Here is a 19,329-nt window from a genome sequence, read left to right on the forward strand (position 1 = left end):
GGAGAATACCTTAGTAACTTGCGATTCGCTGATGATATTGCCTTGCTTAGTAACTCAGGGGACCAATTGCAATGCATGCTCACTGACCTCGAGAGGCAAAGCAGAAGAGTGGGTCTAAAAATTAATCTGCAGAAAACTAACGTAATGTTTAACAGTCTCGGAAGAGAACAGCAATTTACAATAGGCAGCGAGGCACTGGAAGTCGTAAAGGAATACATCTACTTAGGGCCGATAGTGACGGCGGATCCGGATCATGAGACGGAAATAATCAGAAGAATAAGAGTGGCCTGGGGTGTGTTTGGCAGGCATTCCCAAATCATGAACAGCAGGTTGCCATTATCCCTCAAGAGAAAAGTATATAATAGCTGTGTCTTACCAGTACTCACCTACGGGGCAGAAACCTGGAGGCTTACGAAAAGGGTTCTACTAAAATTGAGGACGACGCAACGAGCTATGGAAAGAAGAATGATAGGTGTAACGTTAAGGGATAAGAAAAGAGCAGATTGGGTGAGGGAACAAACGCGAGTTAATGAAATCTTAGTTGAAATCAAGAAAAAGAAATGGGCATGGGCAGGATATGTAATGAGGAGGGAAGATAACCGATGGTCATTAAGGGTTACGGACTGGATTCCAAGGGAAGGGAAGCGTAGCAGGGGGCGGCAGAAAGTTAGGTGGGCGGATGAGATTAAGAAGTTTGCAGGGACGGCATGGCCACAATTAGTACATGACCGGGGTTGTTGGAGAACTATGGGAGAGGCCTTTGCCCTGCAGTGGGCGTAACCAGGCTGATGATGATGATGATGAATCTGGCCTCTGTTTTCTTAGCATTGTTTTATCACCTGCAAGTTACTCACTTTACTAGCATAAGAGGTGCCACCCACGATTATCCAACCTTGAAACCTCCTTCTTTATACGCAAAAATTTTTATTATTTGGAATAAATTTGAATTTGATTACACAGCACTCAGTGCTTACAACATGAAAGCGCCATTACTTAACGTCGTCCGAGTCTAACCTATGGACATCAGGGAGAGTTAAGTGCAGCCCACTAATCCTCTTGCTGTCACTTTAATATGGCTGCCTCGCGGCGAAGCTAATGCAGTCGCAAAGAGCAGTCTAACTGGAGAGACACGGTGACATTAATCAGCCAGTGGTAGGTTCGCTTTCCCTAGGAGACTACTGTAATCGAAGAAGCAGATTGGAGCTATTTAGATGGAAAGCGAGGAAGCTGCGCCTAGGGAAAATCCCTTTAGTCTTCGCTGACCTGATCGCCAGTTTAACTTAAATTACGAATACGTTTGGGGAAGGCATGGCGTGACAGTCTTCATTAGGCCGCTTCGGCTATTACAATGCAATAACGGACGAACTTGCCGAGCAGTGGGAACAGATGGTGAAGTAAAGTCTAATTTGGCAAGGCAGGGGATTAGCTTTGCAATATTTTTTCTAGTCTTTTTCTTAGAAAAATAGAAATAGAACATCCCTAAACCTGTCGTTCTGTTTCACCGACATAGCTGGAACCGTACGAATCGTCTCCCAATCTGAGCGTGTGCACGCGAAAGCAGGCAGGACTCGGCGGCCGCGTGACGGAAATCTGCAGCCTTTGCTGCCTGCAGGCAAATCAAAGCCAGATATGTGTTTACGAGTACTAGCAGTCGCCTCGCGTAAGGCCAAACATGGTGCCGATAAGTGCTTTCTTGCGAAAAAACAAATAAAATAATAACAGAGGTGTGCGTCGTATCATGTAGTCTACCAGCAGGCTAAACCACTTAGCCAACAATGGGTGCTGCTTTGGACACGTTCTCGTTAGGCCGCCGTCCTGCGCTGCTGCACGGAATCCGTACAGTACTGTGAAATCTACAGAAATCGTCAGCCTGCCAGTAACTGAGGTCACATCGTTGGAAGCAGCGAACACCTGCTCGCGATTTGTTCTTCCTCTTAAAATGAACCATCACAAGGCTACGGCGGCCGTCAGCAGAAGCTAATGAAGATTCGACCCTGAAATGCAGCCAGGTCTAAAATTAACTGCTTCGTTTGCTGACTCTAGTTTGTAGCCCACACAACGTTGTTTATTTGTGGTGGATGTACGCAGAAGATGCCTATTGGAGAGGCGCACCATGCTACAGAAACGCATAATGCACTTGAAAATGATCTTTGCTTTATTCGTATCTGCTTTCACATTTTTGCAGTATCCTGAATGCACATCGCATTTTGCTACACGAGAAACTCGGTCTGCGCATTCTCGACCCATGGCGAAGCACCACGTTACGCGCCACGAAAGCGCTGCTGACGTTTTTGCTGGCCACGAGCCTGAACGGGACTTTGTAAAGGGCCATCCGTCCATCCGTCCGTCAGAGTGTGTGTGTGTGTGCGTGTGTGTGTGTGTGTGTGTGTGCGTGTGTGTGTGTGTGTGCGTGTGTGTGTGTGCGTGCGTGCGCGTGTGTGTGTGTGTGTGTGTGTGTGTGTGTGTGTGTGTGTGTGTGTGTGTGTGTGTGTGTGTGTGTGTGTGTGTGTGTGTGTGCGTGTGTGTGTTTGCGTGCGTGTGCGCGCGCATGCGTGTGCGTGTGCGTGTTTTAAGTGTTTATCACTGTGGATATCATAATGACCATGCGGAACCTGGAGTAGCATGTTCCTATCTTTCAAGCTTGTATCTCTCCCTCACCGACGCAGCGTGTAGGCGCTGACAGGCATTGATCGCCTGTCATAGGCATTGATAGGTATTGATCGCCCAGAGGTTTCACGTCGTCCATCTCAGAAAATGGAGGGCCGATATTGGTGTGACCGCGAAACCCGAAATCGTAAAGCTCGTGACGTCGGTAATCAGTCGCTGCCGCCAGCGGGCGGATGTTGAATTGGGACTTTTGCTGTCATGCAGAAACAAAACAGAATAGGGCTTACAAGTACAGGCAGAAAATGGGAAGCTTTAAGCGATGGCAAACGCTATCACCACGCCAATGGAGTGCAGGAGAAGTTACTCATGCCGCGCTAGCTGTAAATGCTAAGCCAGCAGTCTAGGTGCACGCTCGCCAAGCAATCACTCAAGTAAGAAGAAAACGTGCATGGCTCTATAAGTTAGGCCTTTTCTGTCACACCATAGAAGCTCTTATCGTGCCTGGCGTCGCACAGTGCCTACTTATTACTTAACTGACACTTTGAGGTAATGAGGCTGCCCGCTTGGATCACAGTAGCACAGAAAGAAGTTAGGAAGCTGAAGCGCAATAGAAAAAGTAGTTATAGGTAGAAATTGTAGAGATAGCAAAATTATGTAACACGACAAAGTGCAGGGAACAACGAGCGGTCAGACGATCACCATCATGACGGCTAGCCCAGCTTTAGATTCTGGTGGTTCGTTTGACCATTTATTCATAGTTCCTTGTACTTTATGAGGTTACATCGTTCTAAAAATTTGATTTCATGGGCTTGAAGCTATATACAGTTACTTCACTCTAAAAATCAGCAATTAGTTTATTCACATTGCTAAGCCGCTCTCTTTCCGAAATAATAATTTATGGTTACATTAGACGAGTTATTAAGGGACAATTTAAGGATTATCATGCGCTATATAAGCACCCGCCGTAGTTGTTTGGTGGCTATGGCGTTGGGCTGCTACGCAAAATGTCGCGCGATCGAATCCCGGCTACGGCGGCCGCGTTTCCATAGGGGCGAAATCGGAAAACACCCGTGTACTTAGATTTAGGTGCATGTCAAAGAACCCCATGCGGTCCAAATTATTCCGAAGTCCCCACTACGGCGTGCCTCATAATCAGATAGTGGTTTTGGCACGTAAAATCCTATAAAAAATTCACCACATAAGCGAAGTGATGCTAATTTAATGCACAAGGGTATGTCGATACTGTATAGTTTTTCTTCTAATCCAACGTCATGACAGCACATTTTTGCCTTTTCAGTGTAAATGTTACTTACAGCAGATGACTTTGCGATTGTGCAGGCACCTGTACATTGCAGTTTTATTTTGTTCTTATGAACCTTCGTTTGCTGTTTTCAAGCCTTCTCATCGTTGGCATGATTTCTGGCTCGTTTTGCAGGGAGCACTCAGCGACAGTTTTTCGAAAATTTACACAATACTAAACTTATTCACTTGACCACTTTATTGCTTTATCAAACCGACTGAACATTCGGTCTTTTTTACTTCCTGCAAACACAAATTCATTTGCGTAATATGATACAGTGAAAATAGGAAACGAGATAACCTACCGATATCCGCACTAAGAAGAAAAAAAAAAGCAGACGGTCCGAGAACACAGTATTTTGTTCCATCTAAAATTGGTAATTCCCTTTTCATGTCCTCTTTTATCAATTTCAGCGGAAGACGATGCTCCAGTTACCGTCGCAGGTACGAAATATTGACGTTATTGAATCTTTAAGACAAATATCACTGTCAGAAATTATAAGGAGAGTATCATATGAATGTGACTTTGTGAAACTGTTTTACCAGTGAGCAAGTGTGAGCCCTGACACTTGTTGAATGCGAGTAAATACGTAAAAATAACTTATACTGCGCTCACGACAGATTAGTCAGTGTAAGCCTATATACACCGTTTCTACCAACACATCTATTAGAAAAAGCTGAAAACGTTTGTAAGTCTTACCTGTGTTAGTAACGGGTTTGATTTTGTTCCGTTAAGCTAGTTAGCACAACAGCCAGGTATGTTTTTTTATACTCAGAAAGGTTAGCAACTTATTCTCTCGCCTTGCAACAGATATAAGGAGAAGAAATGAACACAACGCAAAATTTTGTTTACCTTAATGTGTACACACTGGAAATGTAGTGAGCACTTTGAGACTGAATAAAATATGCAGTATATTCTGCGATTGATTTTATCCTATCCGCGCATTCATCAAGGCATAAATTATGCACGGTACAAGTGAGGAGCAGTCTTTTTTTTTCCTTTTTATCATTGTATAATTTCTCTGAACACTTCCTCCCTTTAGGCGCTGAACTTATGAGTACTAAGAAGGCAAAGACGCCAGGTTCTAACCGTAAGTTGAGCCTCGTCGAGGAAATAAAAAAGAAGATTGGAGCCTTAGCGTGTAAAAAAAAATTGTAGGGAAGTGTCTTTAGCCCAACAATTTACTGCTTGCAGTGACTTAGGCTAACTAACGCTGCCGTATGTTTTATTCCGTTTTTTTTTCTTTTTAAGTTTGCTTCATGTACACTCATCTGGTATGCAATATCCTTTCACAACTTCTATGCTTTATTGTAGATCTCACACTTTTCACAGCGAGTGTCTTAATTTAAAAATTGCGATACACGCTTAGTGTGTCATGCATGTACTTAGGTAACTTCAAACGACGAAGTAATACAAAATCAGCAGCTTTACAGCCTTTGGTAGACAAGCGCCAGGAGTGGAAGCGACATACGCTTTGCATGATCCGTCTTTGCAGCTTCGAAAAAGAAGAGGTCTGTTCCAGCGGGGTCCGCCAAGAAGAAGAAAAACAAGGTCAAGAAAGGTCAGTTGGCGTAGTTTTGCTTGTAGTTCACTTTCTTCATTGCACCCAACAAGAGTCAACAAACCGGGCTAGCTAAAGCTGACAAATTCTTTCCATACGAAGGTGTCCTAACCGCTGTTACGGGGATGGTCCGGCTTGCGGGAGTATTCATACGACGCATGACTAGAATAGAATATGGAGTTAATAGAGGATGTTTGCTTCGGGTCTCCTCCCACTAATTCTTTTAGAAGAAATTATTTTACCCGCAATATTGAGTAGTGTGGTAAGTGGATACGCGAGTTAGCGACCGGTCATGCGTGCCAAAGAACTGCTACAGAAAAGGCCTCAGCTATGCGCCGATTACGATAATAATAATAAAAAAACAATTTTTGGGTTGCCACAGATCTTTACGGGGAAGAGAAAGTAAAATTCCAGGGTTTTTGCTTATCTCTATCGCTTGAAAAATTACCACCTGTCATAATGAAACTTCCTTACAAAAAAAATAAACAATAACGACAACAACAAAATAAGCTACAATGAAACGAATACACGAAATAAAAGCCAACAATACACTTTCTAATACGGTTATGATGGCAAGGCACTCTGCTGGTGCACTGCTTGTAATGGGCAACAAACATGGTAGGTGCAAGACCTTTGCTAAACTACTTTGCCAAACTGAACTAACAGGAGCTGTAAGGCTTCACCCTTGAAACCTCCGGAGGCTACAGGGAGTAAATCTGCCTTCTTCCCAAAGAATTTGAGAGGTGCAGTTGAAGCCAACTGTACTTTATGGAGCCAGCTGAGATGACACACGCAGTAGACTTCTTCCCTTGCTTTTCGCAGACGCTCTTACATTGCTTACTAAATGCGACATGCATTTGACCCTATCTCAAGCGCGACCTAACACGTATGCCTGGCGAATCCCATTGAGCAATGCGATTTCAATGCTGTTTATTTCAATGCTGTATGGTTTATGGTTTATAAACGCTGTTTCTTGCCGTACTGTGCAGACTAAATAAACATATGGATTATTGTCTCGTATCACGAACCCTCGCAACAGCTATTTTGTACTGAGATATCTACTTTGCAATTTTAGTAGGTTTTCACGTATCGCTTATACTTATTTTTTATTTACTCGTTTAGCATTAGGGCAGTTGATGCGTTAGAGATAGGAGTGGTAAATATTTATACAAATCAATAAAATAAGGAGAGCTTTAATATGACGATGAAGAAGCCAGATTTCAGAAATGGAGACGATGCAGGCGGGCATGTGGTTCCAGTCTGAGCTCGCCTTGGGGAGGAAAGAATAACAATACTGGTTAGTTCTGCAACTTGGAATGCCTACTTTGAATCGATGATCAATGCGGGATGACACGTAATTTGGAGCAGTGAAGAGACTTTGTTTGAGTGAATCGTTTGCGTAACATATTTTGTGGAAAGTGAAGAGCCGAGAAAGATGACGCCGCATGGAAAGATGTGGAAGGTCTAGGATTCTGTTCATAATTATGACACTAGATATACGAAAGTTGTTAGTCAAAATAAAATGAGCTGAATGATTCCGAACGAATACCAAAGTATTATTCAATGATGTTATGTTTGGGTTCCATACAGAAGACGCATATTCCATCTTTGTTCGAACAACCGTTCTATACAAAAATTAATTTTACCGCAACCGGAGCAAGGAAAAAATTACGGCGTAGGAAACCAAGCATGCGATTACCATTGTTTGATATGTGTTCAATGTGCATTTTCTATTAACGGTCACTGCTGATGTGTACGCCGAGGTATACACAGAGAAAAAGGATAAGGGAGAGCCATTAAGAGCATATGGATGCGGGTTAGCTTTGAAGGGACTCGCGTAACTTACTGTGCCTTGCATTTGGATATATTAAGTTTCATGAGCCAAATGTCGATATTAATGCAGAAATGCTGCTAATGCCGTTCTGAAGAACATTAGTATCAGATGGTTTAGAAATTTCTCTGCACATAGCACCACATAACACAGTCGTCTGCGAACAGCGTGATAGATGATGTCACGAGATCAGGAATATAATTAATATAGATTAGGAAGAGGAGAGGTTCTTGTACAGATTCACGAGTAACACCTGACATTGCTGATGAAAGAGTAGAGTTATGATCATTTGTTGTCACATATTGAGTGCGATCACGCAAAAAACATTCATTTTACTAGGGCATAATTTATGTTCAACTAACTAAGTTTAAAAAGCAGAAGCGGATGAGATGCGGTATCGATTCCTTTAGTGAAATCAATGAATATACAATCAGCGACGGAGGAATGGTCAAAAGCTGCCAAAATGCCATTAGTATACACGATTAACTGCGTTTCAGATATTATACATGACGAGTTGGTCAGAAGTTTCGGAAATAATAATCAAAGAAAATTAAGATATAGGAATAATGAGACACAAATCAGAAAAAATAGCCCAGGAAAGTATGCGACATACAATCGATTTCTGCTTGCGTAGCATCCGAATCAATGCCTTTAGGGCCCACTGAGTTTCATATTGAGATACACTAAAGGGAAATCTCGCGCTAACATTAACGTGAATCCTCATGCTAGCCCGCATTGGAATTTTAGCTAGCACGTACATTTGTTTAATGTGCTTCCCTCTGGTGAGAGCCTTTTTTGAAGTTGACTTTTCGTATAGTTCTCCATTTGGCAATGAATGATTTTAGCGTCTATTTACATCATTGGGATCTTTTCTAACTATTAGAAATAGATACTGTTTAGTATACCAGGCCAAATATTCATGGTGAGTGCTACGTGCAAAACTCTAACGCAGTACACCTGCACATTGGAAAGTGATTATATTTATTTATACATGGAAACAGGATTGGACAACAGCATTAGGTTTTAAAATTAAATTGTGGGGTTTTACGTGCCAAAACCACTTTCTGATTAGGAGGCACGCCATAATGGGGGAATCCGGAAATTTAAACCACCTGGGGTTCTTAACGTTCACCTAAATCTAAGTGCATGGGTTTTTTCGCATTTCGCTACCATCGAAATGAGGCCGCCGAGGCCGGGGTTCAAGCCCGCGACGCCGCGCCCAGCAGCCCAACACCATAGCCACTGAGCAACCACGGCGGGACTTCCTCACAAGAGGAAAACCTCGCAAGGGGCTTTCCTCTTGTGATTTTGCCGTGAAACATCAAGGTCGATGCCACCAGACGCACCATGCTGAGCGCCAATTTCGCTCGCTGTCGCAGGAGGCCAGAAACGCAGCCACACCCAGAAGCTGGGCCCTCAGAATGCCCCGTTGGAAGCAGACGCCGATGGTGACGATGGAGAGGAAGAAGGCGGCGATCAGGGTAGGCGTTATACGGTGCAGCACTCTGCAGCCGAGCGACGCAGAAACTTGCCACCTGCATTTACGTCTTGCTTTCCTGCTCTAAATACGGCCACAGCGAAAAGGTAACGCAGTGAACGCGTAACAATATTGCCAGCTTATAGACCGCCTGAGTTACAATATTGCCAGATTATAGACCTGCAGTTACCTATAAAACACGTCGATGATTTCTGATTGACTGACGTTGTAGTGGAAGTCTTCGGTATAACTCTGACCACTCCAGGTTTTCTGCTTGAAACAAAGGTTTCCGTGTGGTGTTTGAACAAGCCCGCAAAGGAAGTGGACACGAACAGACTTAGCACTGGACGTGAAAGTTGCGTCCACCATTTTATGAGAAATCCTTATAGTCAGTACGTTCCTAACTCTTCGGGCACCTTCGGGGCTTAGCAAAAGCATAGATACTTTTATATTACGTGTCCACGCTGTGAAGTATTGAAGGCATCTCAAAGAGATACTCCCTCTTAATTAGCCTTTAGTATTTATTTTATGGACAACTCTTAAACATGACAACCACATCTTCGTTTTTGGTGAAGGTTACTTTAGCGATTAACTTTTCTTCTATCATGAGGACTGTTACAAGCTTTTACATCCTCATATTTCTATTTGATGCTTTAGACACACAAAATTGTTTTTTTTTTTGTGCTGATGGTTTTCACAGAATTGGCATATCGGGAAAGTGTGTCATCCACAGAAGACTGATCACGCAAATTCATTGGCATACACTTCTGGTAAATTGAGAGAAAACAACAACAATCACAAAATCAGAAACTATTGCACAAAAGTTATTGTCTTTTAATCTGTTGCTTTAACTTCCTGCAGGCGCTTCTGATGTCAAAACTATCGCGACTCCAAATGACGAACAAGAAAGTAAGTATATAGCACAGACATATTGCGGCTCTCAGTTGTAGAACAGAAGGGAATTGGGAAAGTTGTTCAAAAGCGATGGTTAGAGATAGCGCAAGAGAGGAAATTGCAGAAAAAAAATTATATATATATATATATATATATATATATATATATATATATATATATATATATATATATATATATATATATATATATATATATCAATAGCTTCCTTTGTTGAACTGCACTAACCAGAAGCTGCCCTCACCAAATGCAACAGGCTGAGGCTGTCACAAACCAAGTAGGTAATTTGACAGAGGCTGGGTATTAGGCACGGTCATTTCGACGGCATGTGATGCAATTAAAAAAGAAAGACGCAGTTTCTCCCGAAAGGCGAAGCGCTGATTGTGATAGCAAATTAATAGATAGCTATACAGAGTAAGGATAGTGGTTTTGTCGGCCGTATAAGCTTGTTAACATTCGCTAACAAATTGATTGAACAAGCACGGTGTCACGCGTGCACAGGTGAACACGAACGCATCTCGCTCGATGACCGAGGAAACTCGCTGTCAAAACGCTGGAGTCACGGCAGCACCAGCGAGCGAATTGACTTTCGTGCATCTCTCGTTTCAACAAAACATCGAAAGCACAGCGCATACGAAGATATCGGCACTACGCGCACTCTACAAACATCGCAGATCGGTTTGAAGCTGAGGCCACGTCACAGATCGCTTTCAAAATACGGCACCCGCACGGCCGCGCCTTAAGCAGCAGCAGCCGATGAAGCATTCCTCTCCACCCCTCTCTCCCTCGCCTCATCCTCATGTCTCGCGCTCTGCAGAAGAGGGCGCGTTAACGCCCGGCTTTCCTCGCTCGCGCACCCTCGCAAGCTTTCACTCCCACATACAGCATACAGCGCGCGGCGACGATTTTATCACCCTTGGACTTTATAACAGGAAGCTCACGGCGACACCGACGTCGACGGCAGAAATGCGCCTGGAATGTCCTTTTGATTCCTATCGCAATGGAGCAGTTAAAAGAACAAACAGTTATAAAAAAATTGAAAAATGGCGCATCGCAGAACGCTGCACTAATACCATATTTTCACTGCATCTCATACAGATTAAAGAAGGTGGCATCAACGTGTGACATGAATGTAGCGTTTTCTTGCAAACAGGAAGCTTAGCACCATTTCTCATGCAATACAGAAACACCCCCTTTACAAGCGACGTGCAAGCTCTGAAACGGGCAGCATAAAACACCGGTGGAAGTCTGTACCTTGCCAAGAAACGTCGTTTACTCTACACGATTTTCTTGCGTCCTTTTTCACGTCAGCCAAACTGGCCATTGCCTTAATATCAGATTAGAACACAAAGTTTTCTGAAGGCTTTTCCACATTCCCACTTACCGGCTGGCTGGTGCGAGCCGGTATTTGAAGGTACCACGCCATCATAATGTGAAAGCATTATATGTCCCATGAGGCAGAAAAGCCGGCCTTGTAGGCAACGAGTGGTACCAGAGATCATCATCATCAGAGACGTGATCAGCGTCTTTTATGACGTCAGTAGAAATACAGGATTATAGGTAGGACAAGTTAGAGTAAGGGGACTTAACATGAAGAAAAGTGAATTAATGTCAAGTAAAGTGAACGATCACAGGCCGCAACTGGAATCTGAACCTGGGAACGTTTAACACAAGAACGTTATCTAGTGAGTCTAGTCTAGCAGCGCTATTAGAGGGATTAGAGGGAAGTAAATGGCATACAATAGGGCTCAGTGAAATTAAGAGGACGAAAGAAGCATATACAGTGCTAAAAAGCGGGCACGTCCTGTGCTACCGGGGCTTAGCGGAGAGACGAGAACTAGGAGTCGGATTCCTGATTAATAAGGATATAGCTGGTAACATACAGGAATTCTATAGCATTAATGAGAGGGTGGCAGGTCTTGTTGTGAAACCTAACAAGAGATGCAAACTGAAAGTCGTATAGGTCTACGCTCCTACATCCAGTCATGATGACCAGGAAGTCGAAAGCTTCTATGAAGACGTGGAATCGGCGATCGGTAAAGTCAAACAAAATACACCATACTGATGGGCGACTTCAATGTTAGGGTAGGCAAGAAGTAGGCTGGAGACAAATCAGTGGGGGAATATGGCATAGGCTCTAGGAATAGCAGAGGAGAGTTATTAGTAGGGTTTGAAGAACGGAATAATTTGCGGTTAATGAATACCTTCTTCCGGAAGCGGGATAAACAAAAGTGGATGTGGAGGAGCCCGAATGGCGAGACAAGAAATGAAATAGACCTCATACTCTGCGCTAACCCTGACATCATACAAGATGTGGACGTGCTCGGCAAGGTGCGCTGCAGTGACCACAGGATGGTAAGAACTCGAATTAGCCTAGGCTTGAGGAGGGAACAGAAGAAACCGGTACTTAGGAAGCCGATCAATGAGTTAGCGGTAAGAGGGAATATAGAGGAATTCCGGATCAAGCTACAGAACAGGTATTCGGGTTTAACTCGGGGAGAGGACGTTAGTGTTGAAGCAATGAACGACAATCTTATGGGCATCATTAAGGAGTGTGCAATAGAAGTCGGTGGTAACTCCGTTAGGCAGGTTACCAGTAAACTATCACAGGAGACGAAAGATCTGATCAAGAAACGCCAATGTATGAGAGCCTCTAACCCTACAGCTAGAATAGAACTCGCAGAACTTTCCAAGTTAATCAACAAGCGTAAGACAGCTGACATTAGGAAGTATAATACGGATAGAATTGAACGTGCTTTCAGGAACGGAGGAAACCTAAAAGCAGTGAAGAAGAAACTAGGAATAGGCAAGAACCAGATGTATGCGTTAAGACACAAAACCGGCAATATCATTACTAATATAGATGAGATAGTTCAAGTGGCTGTGGAGTTCTATAGAGATTTATATAGTACCAGTGGCACCCACGCAGATAATGGAAGAGAGAATAGTCTAGAGGAATTTGAAATCTCACAAGTAACGGAAGAAGTAAATAACACCTTGGGAGCTATGCAAAGGGGGAGGCAGCTGGGGAGGATCAGGTAACAGCAGATTTGTTGAAGGATGGTGGGCAGATTGTTCTAGAAAAACTGGCCACCCTGTATACGCAATGTCTCATGACCTCGAGCGTACCGGAATCTTGGAAGGACGCTAAAATAGTCCTAATCCGTTAGAAATGGGACGCCAATGACTTGAAAAATTATAGACCGATCAGCTTACTGTCCGTTGCCTACAAAGTATTTACTAAGATAATCGCAATTAGAATCAGGAACACCTTCGACTTCTGTCAACCAAAGGACCAGGCCCGATTCCGTAAAGGATACTCAACAATAGCCCATATTCACACTATCAATCAGGTGATAGAGAAATGTGCGGAATATAACCAACCCTTATATATAGCTTTCATTGATTATGAGAAAGAGTTTGATTCAGTCGAAACCTCAGCAGTCATGGAGGCATTACGGAATCAGGGTGTAGACGAGCCGCATGTAAAAATACTGAAAGATATCTAACGCGGCTCCACAGCCACCGTAGTCCTCCATAAAGAAAGCAACAAAATCATTTTTAAAAAAGGCGTCAGGCAGGAAGATACGATCTCGCTAATGCTATTCACAGCGTGCTTACAGGAGGTATTCTGAGACGTGGAAGGGGGAGAATTAGGGATAATAGGTAATGAAAAATATCTTAGTAACTTGCGATTAGCTGGTGATATTGCCTTGTTTAGTAACTCGGGGTACGAATTGCAATGTATGCTCACTGACCTGGAGAGGCAAAGCAGAAAGGTGGGTCTAAAAATTAATCTGCAGAAAACTAAAGCATTAAAAAAACGCGTTCTACTTAAATTGAGGACGACGCAAGGAGCTAGGAAAAAAAGAATGATGGGTGCAACGTTAAGGGATGAGAAAAGAGCAGATTGGGTGAGGGAACAAATCCGAGTTAATGACATCTTAGTTGGAATCAAGAAAAGGAAATGGGCATGTGCAGGACATGTAATGAGGAGGGAAGATAACCGATGGTCATTAAGGGTTACGGACTGGATTCCAAGGGAAGGGAAGTGTAGCAGGGGGCGGCAGAAGGTTAAGAAGATTAAGATTAGGATAAGATAAGATTAGGATGAGATTAAGAAGTTTGGAGGGACAGCATGGCCACAATTAGTACATGACCGGGGTAGTTGAAGAAGTGTGGGAGAATCCTTTGCCTTGCAGTGGGCGTAACCAGGCTGATGATGAATATGATGAAAATGAATGAAGGCATGTCAAATTGGATTAAGGTGTATAAAAGTGGATTAAGATAGATTAAAATGGATTAGTGTGGATTAAGGTTATGTACACATTTCAGCACAGGATTAAAGTGGGCTAAATTATATTAAGGATGATTAAGGTTGGTACAAATTAGAGCAACGTTGATTAACCCGGTATAAGGTGAATTAAGGATAGTACAAATTAGAACAAGGGGAATTAAGGTGAATTGGATTAAAGTGGATTAAGTTTGGTACAAATTAGAGCAAGATGGATTAAGGTATAGAGGGTTGTGAAGGACACGCGATATGTTATGAAGTCACGCATCATGGATGTAACCAATTAGAGAAGTCAATTCTTTCGCATTCAAATCACGTAAGGATACTGAAAGGGACTGGCAAGCAATTTTCATGGCACCTATGTTTTTTAATGCAATGGAAAGCTTACCGGCCAAAGTGTCTGCTCATGAAGTGGCAACGCGGAAAACGCCATAGAACACTTTTTACCAGAATTTTTCAAAATGCACTGAGGATGTAGTCATTCACTGGAAGGATTTTGAAAACGGTGGTAGGTGAGCCGCGATAGCGATTGCGCGCCAGCATTAGTGGTAGGTAGACAACAAGTGCGGCCGTAACTATGAGTAAGTATTAGTTTGAATCACGGGAACATCGACTGGATAAACATATTTTCCGAAGTGTTAAAGTATTTTTGCGATAATAGCTACGTGTTTTCGTGGTTTCGTGTCCAACTGTTTTGATGTTTAACCAGTCAAAATGAAACCAATCGGATAGAAAACAATACGACGCACTTACACGTGATAACCAGTTCAGTGTGTTGCCGTTGCCACGTGTGGGTTTTTTATTTCCGAAGCATAGAATAAAGCGAAAGTGTCGAATAATATAGGAACTGCAAGATTAAGGAATAATTATGTTGTACTTATTAACAGCCGACTTACGTGCGGTAATATCATGGACGACATCCGAAATACCAAGATTTCATCGCCAGACCTCGCCACTTAATGGTTTCTGAGAATTTCTTTGTCAGCTTAAAATTATAATTCCTACTTGAATCGCGAAGAGCATGACGGATTCTATCACTATAAATCATGGTCCTTTCATTTCCATCAACGTCTTTAACCATTTTCTGGCCAGTCGTCAGTCCCTTTATATGGCTGTCAATTTTTCCGACATCGAGATATGTCACAGGAAGCCACAGGGTTTCTCAGCGCAGAATAGAAGGGTTCCACCTGTGTGTGGCAGCCGTTAATAGAGAGCTTTAGATTAGGGGACGCAAGCGGCTTGCCCACGCCAGAACTATAGGGGCCACGTATGCACAGTACCGTGCCCACGTGGCATTCGGATGAACCTCAATCACGCGGCAGTAGTATAGTATATATTTATGAACACAAAAGAAACCCCAACTTTTGAAACATGAAAACATATTTTGGACACGTTTCCTTATATATTCCAAGAACGAAAGTTATAACCAAACAAGCGCTTATTGAGTTAGTGGTCCGTCACTGTGCGACACCAAATAACCAAAAAGAAAACCCTTCTAACAATCGCATCCATTTCTGGTTAAGCATAATCTCAAGTGTTTTAACACGACACATATGCTTGCGCAAATCTTTCATTGCGTCCAAGGAGTGACTTCCATTCAGCAAACTGAATTCAGCTAACACTTAAAAAACATTAAAAAGTTGGCAGTTTCACCCGAAAGGCAGAGCATGGGCAGCGATAGCAAGATCTAGCGCTGCGTTTGAACTTATTGGACGGGTTTCTAAATATACGCGGGGGCGACATCTTTGAGCGACGCATCCCGGAAGGCAAGTGAGCACAGCGCTATGGTCGGCGTCTCAAGACGCTCGGCTAGGGTGCCCCGATAGGGTGCCTGCTATCGCGCCATCCTACGCTGGCATGATGACGAGCACGCCGCCAACGGCATCGGAAGCATCTCGGTGCTGGGAAAGGTAAGACCGACGGGGTTTGTCAGCGCCCAGTGAAGCATTCGATGCCTGATGCCAACCGTCCCTTCGGCTTAGACCGTTGCACGCCCGCGGCAACGCAGCAGGGCCTCCGGAGTGTGCACGGGCACGATTCGCGCTCGCGAGGCAGCCCAAGGCACCGAGCCGAGCCGAGCGTCCACGTCTCCCTTTTGCAGCCGCGTCGACGCACCAAACCTGCGTACGCGAGCGGCGCATGCGCCGTCGATATCGGTGTAGTCCGACAACGGCGGCGCCAATGACGGCCGCGTCTGGAGCGTCCGTATGATTGTTATCGCAGCATAAAAACAGCTCATTGTGAATTTAGATATTATTCTTGGTTTTACGTCATACGCGTAAGGGTCCATAACTTGGTGCAGCTTGTCATTTGTCTCTTTCGTCTTTATATAGTTCGTTAAGGATTTTTGGCTACATTCTGTTGCCATTCTGTTGCCAAATGTTGCCAACCAATTGGCTACATTCTGTTGCCTTGATCCCGTTACGCCACGATTAGATTAAGTGACCACATTATTTTCTCCTAACATATCAAGATTGGACGAAAATGTGCAAGTGCCTGCAACACAAATGGCAATGGGCAGTATTATGAGCACGGCCAACGTCACCTAAAACGCCGGCATTTGTGAAGATTCCCTCAAACGAAGTGTGCAATTTAATGTTTCAGCCACTGCAGTTTAAGTTTTCTTTTCATCGAAAAGTATTGAACTCTCTTAAAGTGAACACCTGTAAAGATGAAGCAAACCTATCCCCAACAGTTCTTGTATATCAGGGAAGACCTAAACGGTAACAAAGAAAACATAAGGGCAACTTTTCAGCTTGATTAGAAAAACAAAGCACTTCACATGAAGGCTCAGGTAGGTATGTGCGCTGAAAGACATTGTGCCGAATTTTACCCCATACTTCAGACACAATGTGTAATAAAACACAAAGTGTCTGTTGCCTTTCGGTTTGCTTCATACCATGTCACACGACGATGATCAGATTTGACTGTTTTTTAAATACGATTCAAAACGTAATACTGGCTTTTTATTGCAGGTAAAGCTGATGATGAGAGGAACCAGAAAGGGCGTAAGTACAGGAGTAATGGTATAAGCAGTTTGTGAGAAATGTCACGCCGAAACACACCGCTATAGCATACCACAGAACAGAAGTATGCATGTGGTTTGCAGAAGAAATTTTACTGTTATTAGAATCACTTCTCACGTCTTTTCTGCACGTCCCCTTTCCCTTCCCCCCGAAAAAAGAAAGAAAAAGAAATGGGTACGCGAGAAAAAAAAAAAACAGTGTGCGCATTGATTGCAACAGAACTATGAATCATATGTCAATGAAACTATTCAGGAACAGAATTACTTAATATTAGGGAGAAAAATAGCTTAATTAGGAAAGCCAAATAAATTTTTAAAACGTCGCTGATCACAATAAAAACCGTTCGGACGTTTAAAACAATTGTTGTATGAGAACTAACTGTCGAGGGGAATGAAATTTTTGAAGAATGATGGGAATGAATGATGGGAAGAAAGGTAACCTTACTGGAGAATTTGCAAAAGTGCACTGATTTTGTGACCCAGAAGAGATTATAGTAATATAAATTTTGTTCAGAATGGAACAACTGGATATCGCAGCGCAGATCACGGATAGACTTCGGATTGTTGTGGGATCGTTCCCCACCTGCGGCAAGTTATTTTTTAATCCGCTTTCGTTTCCATTAATTTATCGTTTCTTTATTTTCTCTAGTAAGCACAAGTAATCTCCCCTACGTTGTCCTTGGTGTCAGCGTTTGTTGGCTTCTTACGATACTTCCCCACGCAGAGCAACGTGTCAGCGATGTCTATACGCCGGCGAAAATCTCCACTTTTCAATATAGGGTTTTCTCTCTTGCTCTCTGTTAGTGTAGGCAGAATAGAGTACGGTAAGGCCCGTAATATGGGGAAACATTTTTTGAACAACTAATATTATAATCACAGGGAAAAAACATTTTTGCATGACACTTCCCACAGCTCTAGTAGAATCTCTACTCGAACCATGTTGCGTGGGAAAATAAGAGCGTTGCTTAAGGCGCGGGGTGGGGCGAGCGCACAGTGACCGCTGTGGCAAAGAAGAGAAGACGTGACCTTAATGTTTGTACAGGGAGTAAGACTCGTGGAAGCCACGAGTATATCAATGCTTTAATGTTTGAATAACAGCGCAATGACAGCAGAGGGGACAGAAGAGGAAACAGAGCCCTAACTTCCAACAGTTTATTTCCTTTACCAGAAAGTATAGCAAGTTTTACAGCCGCATACAAGCACACTGACCATTCGCAGAACGCCACGACAAAGCCGTACAAAATTCAACGTGGCAACGATAGCCCAAGGTATCTGACCTCCTTGTCAGTTAGCGCGATAGAGATGGCTGCTGACGTACCCATCTTTTAAACAGAAATTTTGCCGCTCCGATTATTCCGCGCGCGGCACGATCGCTGTGTTTTACATGTTTTGTATCTTGGCTTACATCCACACATGCAGCAGTAGGCAGAAAGTAAACCCGGTTTAGCGCGGTCAACGTTGTACTGTCCTCTTTCAGTCTTTTAATAACGCAGCGGCCCGCCTGTCTGATGTAATATTTACCACAGAACAGGGGGACCCGATATACCACGTTGTTTGTGCAGCCCATGAATTTATTCTCGTGTGTGATAAGAGACCCTCGTTGGGGCCGAGATGTTGGGACGGTTATTCTGCACAGGTTGCCTAATTTTTCAGGGGCAGAGAAGACAACTTTGATGTTAACATGCTGATAGACCTTTTTCAGATTGTGCGCGATTTTATGCATGTATAGGATTACCGCAATTTTTTGTCTAACCCTAGTTGCTCCATCTGGTTTTTCATTTACCACGGATGAATAGCTGCGTAGGCCTTCTACAACAGAGACTTGTACGAGATATGGGTAGCCTGCCGAAGTTAGCCGTTCAGACTGCTCACGAAAGCTGTCTATCATATTATGTTATTAGGAGTTTCTTAATGCATTTTTGAAACATGAGCTAACAATGCTACGTTTTATAAGTTTAGAGTCGCGGAGTTTAATGGAAGAAGTGGTTTGTTGCCACGTGGATAGTACATCCAACAAGAACCGTTCTCGTGCAAAAATAGCTTGACGTGTAGGACCCTTACTACACCGTTCTCTGAAACTTCATGGGTTAGTTCTAGTGGTTTAAAACATTTACGCACTGTGTCCAGCGCTAAAAAGGCATCAGACTTGTACGAACTGGGGTCACTGTCAACAAAAATTAAAAAGTCATCCACGTATCTAAAAGAAGATAAGACGTTAGTGTTGATGGAAGCATCCGACACAGTGCTGTCAAGTTTTGCCAAAAACAAATCACTTAATATGGCATCGATGCATGATCTTATGCAAATGCCTTCTTTTTGGAG

The 19,329-nt window shown here is 43.3% G+C and overlaps 2 protein-coding genes across 2 annotated transcripts in view; one reads left to right on the top strand and one right to left on the bottom strand.

Annotated features, from left to right (window-relative positions):
• Positions 1-19,329, bottom strand: part of bru3 (bruno 3) — a 1,518,741-nt gene that overhangs the window by 508,281 nt on the left and 991,131 nt on the right. The window lies entirely within an intron of this gene.
• Positions 1-19,329, top strand: part of LOC135913985 (uncharacterized) — a 62,351-nt gene that overhangs the window by 34,434 nt on the left and 8,588 nt on the right. The window contains exons 6-11 of the mRNA XM_065446685.2: positions 4,321-4,350; positions 4,950-4,997; positions 5,403-5,468; positions 8,679-8,780; positions 9,638-9,685; positions 16,958-16,990. Coding sequence (XP_065302757.2) covers positions 4,321-4,350; positions 4,950-4,997; positions 5,403-5,468; positions 8,679-8,780; positions 9,638-9,685; positions 16,958-16,990 — 327 coding nt within the window. The remainder of the gene's footprint in view (positions 1-4,320; positions 4,351-4,949; positions 4,998-5,402; positions 5,469-8,678; positions 8,781-9,637; positions 9,686-16,957; positions 16,991-19,329) is intronic.

Source organism: Dermacentor albipictus, chromosome 4, assembly GCF_038994185.2.
Source record: "Dermacentor albipictus isolate Rhodes 1998 colony chromosome 4, USDA_Dalb.pri_finalv2, whole genome shotgun sequence".
Lineage (NCBI taxonomy): Eukaryota > Metazoa > Arthropoda > Arachnida > Ixodida > Ixodidae > Dermacentor > Dermacentor albipictus.